This window comes from Salmo salar, chromosome ssa22 (genome assembly GCF_905237065.1).
Source record: "Salmo salar chromosome ssa22, Ssal_v3.1, whole genome shotgun sequence".
Classification (NCBI taxonomy): domain Eukaryota; kingdom Metazoa; phylum Chordata; class Actinopteri; order Salmoniformes; family Salmonidae; genus Salmo; species Salmo salar.
In genome coordinates, this window is record NC_059463.1 from 41,257,501 (window position 1) to 41,271,189 (window position 13,689).

At 44.6% G+C, this 13,689-nt stretch overlaps 1 protein-coding gene across 2 annotated transcripts in view; it reads left to right on the forward strand.

Moving 5' to 3' along the window:
- The window catches only part of znf76 (zinc finger protein 76), a 26,454-nt gene extending 17,481 nt beyond the window's left edge, over positions 1 to 8,973 (forward strand). For both annotated transcript variants that reach the window (XM_045705511.1, XM_045705512.1), the window contains exons 8-13: positions 2,424 to 2,603; positions 4,882 to 5,085; positions 5,173 to 5,264; positions 7,110 to 7,271; positions 7,396 to 7,509; positions 7,702 to 8,973. In XM_045705511.1, coding sequence (XP_045561467.1) covers positions 2,424 to 2,603; positions 4,882 to 5,085; positions 5,173 to 5,264; positions 7,110 to 7,271; positions 7,396 to 7,509; positions 7,702 to 7,791 — 842 coding nt within the window. In that variant the 3' untranslated portion in view covers positions 7,792 to 8,973. The remainder of the gene's footprint in view (positions 1 to 2,423; positions 2,604 to 4,881; positions 5,086 to 5,172; positions 5,265 to 7,109; positions 7,272 to 7,395; positions 7,510 to 7,701) is intronic.
- The last annotated feature ends 4,716 nt before the right edge of the window (positions 8,974 to 13,689 follow it).

Genomic DNA, 13,689 nt, shown 5'->3' on the forward strand with positions numbered 1-13,689 from the left:
CGCACAGGTAGTAGGACACACACAGGTAGGAGGACACACACAGGTAGTAGGACACACACAGGTAGTAGTACACACACAGGTTGTAGGACACACACAGGTAGTAGGACACACACACACACAGGTAGTAGGACACACACAGGTAGGAGGACACACACAGGTAGTAGGACACGAACACACACAGGTTGTAGGACACACACAGGTTGTAGGACACACACACACATGTAGTAGGACACACACAGGTAGTAGGACACACACACACACACAGGTAGTAGGACACACACAGGTAGTAGGACACACACAGGTAGTAGGACACACACAGGTAGTAGGACACACACAGGTTGTAGGACACACACACACACACAGGTAGTAGGACACACACACACACACAGGTAGTAGGACACACACACACACACAGGTAGTAGGACACACACACAGGTAGTAGGACACACACACACACACAGGTAGTAGGACACACACACAGGTAGTAGGACACACACACACACACACACAGGTAGTAGGACACACACACACACACACACACACAGGTAGTAGGACACACACACACAGGTAGTAGGACACACACACACACACACACAGGTAGTAGGACACACACACAGGTAGTAGGACACACACACACGCACACAGGTAGTAGGACACACACGCACACAGGTAGTAGGACACACACACACACGCACACAGGTAGTAGGACACACACACACACACACACAGGTAGTAGGACACACACACACACACACACACACACACACACACACACACAGGTAGTAGGACACACACACACACAGGTAGTAGGACACACACACACAGGTAGTAGGACACACACACACACAGGTAGTAGGACACACACACACACACACACAACACACACACACAGGTAGTAGGACACACACACACACACAGGTAGGAGGACACACACACACACACAGGTAGTAGGACACACACACACACACACAGGTAGTAGGACACACACACACAGGTAGTAGGACACACACACACAGGTAGTAGGACACACACACACACACAGGTAGTAGGACACACACACACACACAGGTAGTAGGACACACACACACAGGTAGTAGGACACACACACACACACACACACACACACACACACACACACACACACACACACACACAGGTAGTAGGACACACACACACACACACACACACAGGTAGTAGGACACACACACACACACACACAGGTAGTAGGACACACACACACAGGTAGTAGGACACACACACACACACACACACACACAGGTAGTAGGACACACACACACACACACAGGTAGGAGGACACACACACACACACACACACACACACACACACACACAGGTAGTAGGACACACACACAGGTAGTAGGACACACACACAGGTAGTAGGACACACACACAGGTAGTAGGACACACACACAGGTAGGAGGACACACACACAGGTAGTAGGACACACACACAGGTAGTAGGACACACACACAGGTAGTAGGACACACACACAGGTAGGAGGACACACACACAGGTAGTAGGACACACACACAGGTAGTAGGACACACACACAGGTAGGAGGACACACACACAGGTAGTAGGACACACACACAGGTAGGAGGACACACACACAGGTAGTAGGACACACACAGGTAGTAGGACACACACAGGTAGTAGGACACACACACAGGTAGGAGGACACACACACAGGTAGTAGGACACACACACAGGTAGGAGGACACACACACAGGTAGGAGGACACACACACACAGGTAGTAGGACACACACACAGGTAGTAGGACACACACAGGTAGTAGGACACACACAGGTAGTAGGACACACACACAGGTAGTAGGACACACACACAGGTAGTAGGACACACACAGGTAGTAGGACACACACACAGGTAGTAGGACACACACACAGGTAGTAGGACACACACACAGGTAGTAGGACACACACAGGTAGTAGGACACACACACAGGTAGTAGGACACACACACAGGTAGTAGGACACACACACAGGTAGTAGGACACACACACAGGTAGTAGGACACACACACAGGTAGTAGGACACACACACAGGTAGTAGGACACACACACAGGTAGTAGGACACACACACAGGTAGTAGGACACACACACAGGTAGTTTCTTTCCCCCACCACTACTTTTCCTCTTTCTGTCATTTTCTCTTTTCTTCAGTCTCCTCATCTCTGTATTTCTCCACTCTGTCTAGTCCTCTTACGCTCTTTCTCTTCCTCCTTTTTCTCCTGCCTCTCCTCCCCTCCTTGTTTCCCTCCCTCGTTTTGTTAGATGGGACAGTGTTTAGGTGTGTGTTCCAGGGCTGTAGGTGCTCTTTCCCCATATCTAATATCCCCCTCGTCTCTCTCCGTATCCTCCCCTGACACTTCTCCTTCTGTCAGGTGAGAAGCCGTTTAAGTGTCCGTTTGAGGGTTGTGGTCGTTCCTTCACCACCTCTAACATCAGGAAAGTCCACATCAGAACACACACAGGAGAGCGCCCCTACATGTGCCCTGAACCATCCTGTGGACGAGGCTTTGCCAGTGCCACCAACTACAAGAACCACATGAGAATACACACAGGTAAGACACACACACACACTACTAAAATCATATGAGAATACACACAGGTAAGCACACACACACACTACTAAAATCATATGAGAATACACACAGGTAAGACACACAGTACTAAAATCATATGAGAATACACACAGGTAAGACACACACACACACACTACTAAAATCATGAGAATACACACAGGTAAGACACACACACACACTACTAAAATCATATGAGAATACACACAGGTAAGACACACACCTACTAAAATCATATGAGAATACACACAGGTAAGACACACACACACACACTACTAAAATCATATGAGAATACACACAGGTAAGACACACACACTACTAAAATCATATGAGAATACACACAGGTAAGACACACACACACACTACTAAAATCATATGAGAATACACACAGGTAAGACACACACACACACACTACTAAAATCATATGAGAATACACACAGGTAATACACACACACTACTAAAATCATATGAGAATACACACAGGTAAGAACACACACACTACTAAAATCATATGAGAATACACACAGGTAAGACACACACACACACTACTAAAATCATATGAGAATACACACAGGTAAGACACACACACCACTACTAAAATCATATGAGAATACACACAGGTAAGACACACACACTACTAAAATCATATGAGAATACACACAGGTAATAAACACACACTACTAAAATCATATGAGAATACACACAGGTAAGACACACACACACACTACTAAAATCATATGAGAATACACACAGGTAAGACACACACACACACTACTAAAATCATATGAGAATACACACAGGTAAGACACACACACACACTACTAAAATCATATGAGAATACACACAGGTAAGACACACACACACACACTACTAAAATCATATGAGAATACACAAAGGTAAGACACACACACACACACTACTAAAATCATATGAGAATACACACAGGTAAGACACACACACACACTACTAAAATCATATGAGAATACACACAGGTAAGACACACACACTACTAAAATCATATGAGAATACACAGGTAAGACACACACACACACACTACTAAAATCATATGAGAATACACACAGGTAATAAACACACACTACTAAAATCATATGAGAATACACACAGGTAAGACACACACACACACTACTAAAATCATATGAGAATACACACAGGTAAGACACACACACACACTACTAAAATCATATGAGAATACACACAGGTAAGACACACACACACTACTAAAATCATATGAGAATACACACAGGTAAGACACACACACACACTACTAAAATCATATGAGAATACACACAGGTAAGACACACACACACACTACTAAAATCATATGAGAATACACACAGGTAAGACACACACACACACTACTAAAATCATATGAGAATACACACAGGTAAGACACACACACACACTACTAAAATCATATGAGAATACACACAGGTAAGACACACACACACACTACTAAAATCATATGAGAATACACACAGGTAAGACACACACACACACACTACTAAAATCATATGAGAATACACACAGGTAAGACACACACACACACAACTACTAAAATTATATGAGAATACACACAGGTAAGACACACACACTACTAAAATCATATGAGAATACACACAGGTAAGACACACACACACACACACACTACTAAAATCATATGAGAATACACACAGGTAAGACACACACACACTACTAAAATCATGAGAATACACACAGGTAAGACACACACACTCACTAAAATCATATGAGAATACACACAGGTAAGACACACACACACACTACTAAAATCATGAGAATACACACAGGTAAGACACACACACACTAAAATCATATGAGAATACACACAGGTGAGAGGTTACATTACTGCTCTGTTAGATACTTAAGCAATAATGCAGTGGTATATGGCCAATATACCACAGCTAAGGGCTGTTCTTATGCACCACGCAACGCAGAGTGCCTGGACACAGCACTTAGCCGTGGTATATTGGCCATATACCACTGACCGCCGAGGTGCCTTATTGCTATTATAAACTGGTTACCAACATAATTAGAGCAGTACAAATACATGTTTTGTCATTCCCGTGGTATACGGTCTGATATACTACAGCTGTCAGCCAATCAGCATTCAGGGCTCAAATCACCCAGTTAGAATTGACATTAACTAAGTGCTCCACTCTATCTCCCTCTCTATATCTCTCTCTCTCTCTCTCTCTCTCTCTGCACCCTCTCTCTCCTCTAGGGGAGAAGCCCTACCTGTGTACAGTCCCTGGTTGTGGGAAGCGATTTACAGAGTACTCCAGCCTGTACAAGCACCATGTGGTTCACACCCACTGCAAACCTTACACCTGCAACCACTGTGGCAAAACCTACAGACAGACCTCCACGCTGGCCATGCACAAACGCACCACGCACGGAGACTTTGAGGCCACAGAGGACGGGGAAGGTATGTAGACACACACACACCAGCTGAGGACAGAAGGTCTGAACAGTATTCATTCATTAATTGGCTGCTTCTCTGTCTCTGTTGCAGAAGCGGTGGATGACCAATCACAGGCCTCCTTTCTGGAGGGGGCGGAGCAGAAAGAGGATGGGTCGGATTCCCAGGTTATCATTGGTTCTCAGGTAGTTAATAATTTCCTATCTAGTAATTCAACTTGTGTGATATACAGTGGGGGGAAAAAGTATTTGATCCCCTGCTGATTTTGTATGTTTGCCCACTGACAAAGAAAGGATCAGTCTATAATTTTAATGGTAAGTTTATTTGAACAGTGAGAGACAGAATAACAACAAAAATATCCAGAAAAATGCATGTCAAAAATGTTAGAAATTGATTTGCATTTTAATGAAGGAAATAAGTATTTGAACCCCTCTCAATCAGAAAGATTTCTGGCTCCCAGGTGTCTTTTATACAGGTAACGAGCTGAGATTAGGAGCACACTCTTAAAGGGAGTGCTCCTAACCTCAGCTTGTTGCCTGTAAAAAAAGACACCTGTCCACAGAAGCAATCAATCAATCAATCAGATTCCAAACTCTCTACCATGGCCAAGACCAAAGAGCTCTCCAAGGATGTCAGGGACAAGATTGTAGACCTACACAAGGCTGGAATGGGCTACAAGACCATCGCCAAGCAGCTTGGTGAGAAGGTGTCAACATTTGGTGCGATTATTTGCAAATGGAAGAAACACAAAAGAACTGTCAATATCCCTCGGCCTGGGGCTCCATGCAAGATCTCACCTCGTGGAGTTGCAATGATCATGAGAACGGTGAGGAATCAGCCCAGAACTACACGGGAGGATCTTGTCAATGATCTCAAGGCAGCTGGGACCATAGTCACCAAGAAAACAATTGGTAACACACTACGCCGTGAAGGACTTAAACCCTGCAGCGCCCGCAAGGTCCCCCTGCTCAAGAATCACATATACATGCCCGTCTGAAGTTTGCCAATGAACATCTGAATGACTCAGAGGACAACTGGTGAAAGTGTTGTGGTCAGATGGGACCAAAATGGAGCTCTTTGACATCAACTCAACTCGCCGTGTTTGAAGGAGGAGGAGGAATGCTGCCTATGACCCCAAGAACACCATCTCCACCGTCAAACATGGAAGTGGAAACATTATGCTTTGGGGGTGTTTTTCTGCTAAGGGGACAGGACAACTTCACCGCATCAAAGGACGGGGCCATGTACCATCAAATCTTGGGTGAGAACCTCCTTCCCTCAGCCAGGGCATTGAAAATGGGTCGTGGATGGGTATTCCAGCATGACAATGACCCAAAACACACGGCCAAGGCAACAAAGGAGTGGCTCAAGAAGAAGCACATTAAGGTCCTGGAGTGGCCTAGCCAGTCTCCAGACCTTAATCCCATAGAAAATTTGAGGAGGGAGCTGAAGGTTCGAGTTGCCAAACGTCAGCCTCGAAACCTTAATGACTTGGAGAAGATCTGCAAAGAGGAGAGGGACAAAATCCCTCCTGAGATGTGTGCAAACCTGGTGGCCAACTACAAGAAACGTCTGACCTCTGATTGCCAACAAGGGTTTTGCCACCAAGTACTAAGTCATGTTTTGCAGAGGGGTCAAATACTAATTTCCCTCATCAAAATGCAAATCATTTTATAACATTTTTGACATGTGTTTTTTTTTATTTCTTTGTTGTTATTCTGTCTCTCACTGTTCAAATAAACCTATTAAAATTATAGACTGATCCTTTCTTTGTAAGTGGGCAAAATCAGCAGGGGATCAAATACTTTTCCCCCCTACTGTAGATAGAAAATAGCATAAGCTCTCAGCTGTCCCACCAAAGACTGTGGATGCAATAGTTTTCCATTCCCATTCATTTGATTGCAGCATGCTCCGGTTTAGCACATTCTGTCAAGACAGTCTCAAGCTGTTGCATTTATCAGAGCTTTACTGTATTATAAAAAAAATGGTTGGTTCTCTGTCCTTCAGTTTGATTGGTTCTGTTCTGGCAGGTGGGTCTGTCGACAGAGGACCTACAGGCACTCAGCACGGCCATCACCATGGTAACGCAGGACGGCACAACCATTTCCCTGCCGACCCACCAGACGGACATGGCCGCCATGGGACACCACCACATCACCATGGTTACAGGGGAGGGCAAGGAGCTGCAGCCGGTATGTTGCACACACATCTTAGCCCACACTAAGCTATCTGTGAATCAGTATTTGCTCTTGCATGTCAATGATTGTACTGTAAAGTGGATCATCATGTTATTGGTGGTTTGTCTTTCCTCTCCAGGTTGCCATAGTGACATCGGAGGGTATTATGACAGGCAGCTTGCAGGGCTCCGGCCCTCACTACCAGCAGGTTGCACTGCTGGCCACGGCTAACGGCACCCAGATTGCTGTTCAGGTCGGTATAGAGTGCACACACCGAGATTAACAACCTGTAAGTGGCACTCTGAGCATTACACTGATTTGTTGTGTGTGTGTGTGTGTGTGTGTGTGTGTGTGTGTGTGTGTGTGTGTGTGTGTGTGTGTGTGTGTGTGTTGTTGTGTGTGTGTGTGTGTGTGTGTGTGTGTGTGTGTGTGTGTGTGTGTGTAGCTGGAGGAGCAGCAGACGTTGGAGGAGGCCATCAGCATGGCGACAGCTGCCATCCAGCAGGGAGGGCTGGTTCAGGATGAGGACACATGAGAGGGGAGCTGCTGAGACACACCTACCCCCCCAAACAGAGCATCTTTCCCTGGGTACGACACGGGTACCTGCTCCCCTTAGCGCCGACCAGCTCCACAGCACTCCTGGAGCCCTGTCTCCTGCCACAGACACAAAGTGAGCAGAACTCCTATCTCGGAACTCAGAACCAATCAGAGAGAGACTCCGAGAAGCCGTTGTCATGGAGACTGGCTTTAGAATGTTCAGATGTGAGCATGAGCAGATTGATCTTTCTTTGTTTGTTTTAGCCACAATACAGTAGCATACTCATCCTGCTGCTTCTGAGAAGCAGCACCTGCGCTAAAGCTAGCTCCAGTTTGATTTTACCTCTAGTCTTCATAATCATGATACAATAATGGATAAAAGCGTCTGCTTAATGGCATATCATGATACAATAATGGATAAAAGTGTCTGCTAATGGCATATGATACAATAATGGATAAAAGTGTCTGCTAATGGCATATGATACGATAATGGATAAAAGCGCCTGCAAAATGGCATATCATGACACGATAATGGATAAAAGCGTCTGCTAAATGGCATATCGTGATACAAGAACGGATAAAAGTGTCTGCTAAATGGCATATCGTGATACAAGAACGGATAAAAGTGTCTGCTAAATGGCATATCGTGATACAAGAACGGATAAAAGCGTCTGCTAAATGGCATATCGTGATACAAGAACTGATAAAAGCGTCTGCTAAATGGCATATCGTGATACAAGAACGGATAAAAGCGTCTGCTAAATGGCATATCGTGATACAAGAACGGATAAAAGCGTCTGCTAAATGGCATATCGTGATACAAGAACGGATAAAAGCGTCTGCTAAATGGCATATCGTGATACAAGAACGTCTGTTTTGGTTTTGTATTTCTCTGACTGCAGTGAGTTTTCCAGTACTGTGTACTTCTGCGTCTACTCTGAAGTTTTGGTTTGGAGAGTGCTCTTAAACAGATGGATTCTTTCAACTGAAACACTTGTGAAACGGTTCACAGAGGTAGACTGTCCGTCTGAGGAGCTAAAAGTTGGCCTTGTCTACGTCATTGAAGAAATGAACTGCAAAACTACAGAACCCAATATCAGCGGTATCAAGCTGCGTCGTGTATCTGGATCTATGCTGATGTTGCCGAGGTGTACATTTGTCAATAAATAGCTTTACCTTTGCTGTGTGTCTCACAATGCTTTTTTGGCTGATATTATTTATCTAATTATTCTTTTCACCACCAGAGGGCAGACTCACACCTAAAATACCCCTCAACCAAGAAAATGTTTTTGAGAAAGACCTGTCAGCTATGGTGTTTTCCTTCTTTCAGAAAGATTAGCTTCTTTGATTATGTTTACAGACTTAAGTCTCTCCTATGAGATGTTTTGTTCATGGCATAATGTTTATGTTTAAAAGTAATTTTTTAACAAGACAAAGACAGTAACACCATAAAACGTCACTGTACAAACAGTGCATCTTAATGTAATAATAGGTCAAGGAAACAGGAGAGACATAAGTCTTCAATGATAATTCACTCATTCATGCATGTTTTAATGAAACAATTCAAGTCATGGCTAAAGAAAAAAGGGTGGAAAAATAAACTGGGAATAAAACAAACGGGGAAGACAAAACATGAGGTCACCATTGAATCTTTGCATTCCACCACTAGCTGTCTCCACCTCTCTCATTTGTTATGTGTTGCCACTTGTTGTGCCCACCCCCTCCCTGCACCCTCCAGCCTGCCTGCCTCTCACACAAAGGGGCAGATGGCCAAGCAGCAGCCCAGCCCTCTCATCCCCAGGATCAGTGCATTCCAGCCCCGCCACACTCCAACTAGTCCCCCCTTTATCATGACTGTCGTGGTGGTGTTGGTAGTTGTTCAGGCCAAGAAAATGAACTAAACACGGAGGTATGGTGATCTGGATCTCATCGCTGTTCAGAAGGAGGAGAGCCTTTAACGACAGTGTTTTGGTCACATTCCCCTGCTCAGACTTTACATCCATCAACCAATGGTCGTATGCCACGTCATCGACTGACAGATTGCTATAACATATGTTGTGGTTATCTGATACGTAAAATATAGTACCTTTCCAGGTGTAGTTAGATCTGTAATGCGTCAGCAACGTCTGAGCAGAGGAACACACCCATAATCAACACCAGCTCCCACCAGGCAGACCACAGGACACACCAAACCCTTCCTCCTCTCCACCCTTCCTACTTCCTGCTTTGCTGCTCTGTTCTCCCTCGACAACAGCACCTGATTGGCGGGGGGCGGCTCTGACATAACGCCTCATCGGGACCAACAGCTGCAGTGAGTGAGAGAGAGAAGGTAGAGAGAGCAGAGGCAAAGGAGTTGGTGTAAAGGGAGAGTGAGAGGTGAAACAGTAAATAGAGAGATTTGAGACAGGAGAACCGAGGAGAGATACAAAGAAAGACACGTAAGAGGAGGTTAGGAGAAATATAGAGCAGAGCCAGAGAGAGGAGCTTTGGACAACCTACTCTATTGTGGTCCTCCCAGCTCTCCGTGCTCCCTCGCTTCCTGTAGTTCTTGTGTTTACTGACACGTGTTAGAGCGGCCTTGGCTGCATCCTGTCTCTGAGAGGAGAATGAGGAGAATAGGGCTTACGCCTAGTACACACACACACACATCTCAAGACCTAGCACCAAAACGCACTCAAATCTCACACACTTTCCCACACACAAACTCCCTGAAGTCAAACACTCAGCGAACCCCCCTTATAGCCTATAATCACCTCCTTCAGCTAAGTGATGCCAGACTAGTGTTTCAGAAATAGTGCGTTGGGACTGGTGGGTTGGGGAGGATTCCCTTCAGATTACAATTTCAGGATACTTTCAGACTACTTGCTGACTAAACATTGGTTTTGTTGGCTTGGTGGCCTAAAAGCATTAGGTGGGTCTCAAACAACAAAAAAACGTTTTTGATTGGGTTGGTTGAAGTCATAAGACCTGTTATCTGCTTGTGGCTGATAGGGTGGCTGGCTCTAGCCATAACTAAAACAACAGACCTCACCAGTGGTATAATCAGCTGTCATCTTGGTTTACTAATCTGATGAACAAAGAGACATTCACAGGAGCTGGCTTCCTGCCAGAGGTGTACAGTGCAACCTGGGTAGGAGGTCAAGGAGTGACCTAGGCTCCTCCCTCTGTTAACCAGATCTGAGTGAAATGAATCTGTGTGTTGGAATGATGTGCTGACACACACAAACACGTGGAAGATCTCTCATTTACTCATACACAAGGGTAACCGATGTGAAATGGCTAGTTAGTTAGTGGTGGTGCGCGCTAATAGTGGTTCAATCGGGTGACGTCACTCGCTCTGAGACCTGAATTAGTTGTTCCCCTTGCTCTGCAAGGGCCGCGGCTTTTGTGGCGCGATGGGTAACGATGTTTCGTGGGTGTCAGTTGTTGATATGTGCAGAGGGTTCCTGGTTCAAGTCCAGGTTGGGGCGAGGAGAGGCACGGAAGCTATACTGTTACATGCTGACACACACAATTCATTTTAGAAAAGGCTTATTCATTAATCCTGTATTCTTATATACACCTGTACATTTAGCTTATTCACACACTGGAAAAGAACATCTAGCCGCTCGAGAACACCCTTTCCTGCCGATCTATAAATTATGTCTCCGCAATCTAGCATGGGTAGGATGGTCATCTGAATCACGGTTAGTTTGGCAGCTGGGGTGAACCTTCACCCCAGTCTGAGATCCTGAGCAGGTTTTCATCAAGGATTTCTGTACTTTGCTCCATTCATCTTTGCCTCGATCCTGACTAGTCTCCCAGTCCCTGCCGCTGAAAAACATCCCCTCAGCATGATGCTGTCACCACCATGCTTCACCGAAGGGATGGTGCCAGGTTTCCTCCAGACGTGACACTTGGCATTCAGGCCAAAGAGTTCAATCTTTGTTTCATCAGACCAGAGTATCTTGTTTCTCATGGTCTGAGAGTCTTTAGGTGGCTTTTGCAAACTCCAAGTGGGCTGTCATGTGCCTTTTACTGAGGAGTGACTTCCGTCTGGTCACTCTACCATAAAGGCCTGATTGGTGCTACAGAGATGGTTGTCCTTCTGTAAGGTTATCCCAACTCTACAGAGGAACTCTAGAGCTCTGTCAGAGTGACCATCGTGTACTTGGTCACCTCTCTGACCAAGACCATTCTCTCCCTATTGCTCAGTTTGGCCGTGCGACCAACTCTAGGAAGAATCTTGGTGGTTCCAAACTTCCTCCATTTAAGAATGATGGAGGTCACTGTGTTCAATGCTGCAGAAATGTGTTGGTACGCTTCCCCAGATCTGTGCCTCGACACAATCCTGTCACAATCCTGTACGGACAATTCCTTTGACCTCATGGCTTGGTTTTTCCTCTGACATGCACTGTCAACTGTGGCACCTTATATAGACAGGTGTGTGTGCCTTTCCAAATCATGTCCAATCAATTGAATTTACCACAGGTGGACTCTAATCAAGTTGAAGAAACATCTCAAGGGTGATCAATGGAAACAGGATGCACCTGAGCTAAATGAGTCTAATAGCAAAAGGTCTGAATACTTATGTAAATAAGGTATTTCTGTTTTCACTTTGTCATTATGGGGTATTGTATGTAGATTGCTGAGGATTTTTAAAATACATTTTAGAGTAAGACTGTAACGTAACACAGTGGAAAAATTCAAGGGGTCTGAATACTTTCCAAATTGTTTAATTTATTTTCTACTCTGGACTCCGACATTGCTCATCCTAATATTTATATATTTCATTATCCTATTCTTTTACTTTTAGATTTTTTTATTGTTCTGAATTGTTAGAAATAACTGCACTGTTGGAGCTAGGAACACAAGCCTTTCGCTACACCTGCAATAACATCTGCTAAATATGTGTATGCAACCAATACATTTTGAATTTGACATGAACATTTATAAAAAGCAACAAATGTGAAGTTTTGTAATGGCCTAGTCAACGTCCAGACCTAATCCCAATTGAAATGTTGTGGCAGGACTTGAAATGAACAGTTCATGCTTCAAAACCCACAAATGTCGGTGAGTTACAGCAGTTCTGCATGGAAGAATGGGCCAAACTTCCTCCACAGCGACGTGAGAGACTGATCAAACACTACAGGAAGCGTTTGGTTGGAGTCATTACGGCTAAAGGTGGCACAATCAGTTATTGAGTGTAAGGGTGCAATTACACAGGGGCATTGGGTGTTTTTTTATGAAATAAATGAAATAAGTATGTAATTGCTCTGTTATTTGTTCTCAGGCTCCCTTTATCCAATGTTAGGTTTTGGTTCAGATTACTTCTGCATATTTTTGATACAGAATGTTGAGAAAATTAGAAAGGAGGCAAATGCTTTTTCACGGCACTGTACATGCACACACACTCACAGCATCAAGGACCCTACACACCCCAGCCACCAGCTGTACACTCCCTTGCCGTCAGGCAGATGGTATCGGAGCATGAGATTTGACACCAACAGGCTAAGAGACAGTTTCTATCTACAAGCCACTTGAAATGAAAATGCACCGACCGCCTGCACTGACTCTCCACAACTTAGCACACATACCACACACACACACACACACACACACACACATCACAACTGCAGCTACCAGACTCTTATTTACTATTGCTAATACTGCACAATTTAAACACTTGGCCCCCAATACCCAGTTCCCTGATACATGTATACTGTAAATATTGGACTATAAATGATGCCTTCCTGTATTTTACTTATTTTAAAATGTTTATTATATTCTACTAAGCCATTTAACTGATGTTCGTATTGTTATGTTTTATTGTTGATTATTGTTGTTACATTGCCGAGAAGGAACCTGCGCGTAAGCATTTCGTTGGACGGTGTATACCATGTGTATCCTGTACGTA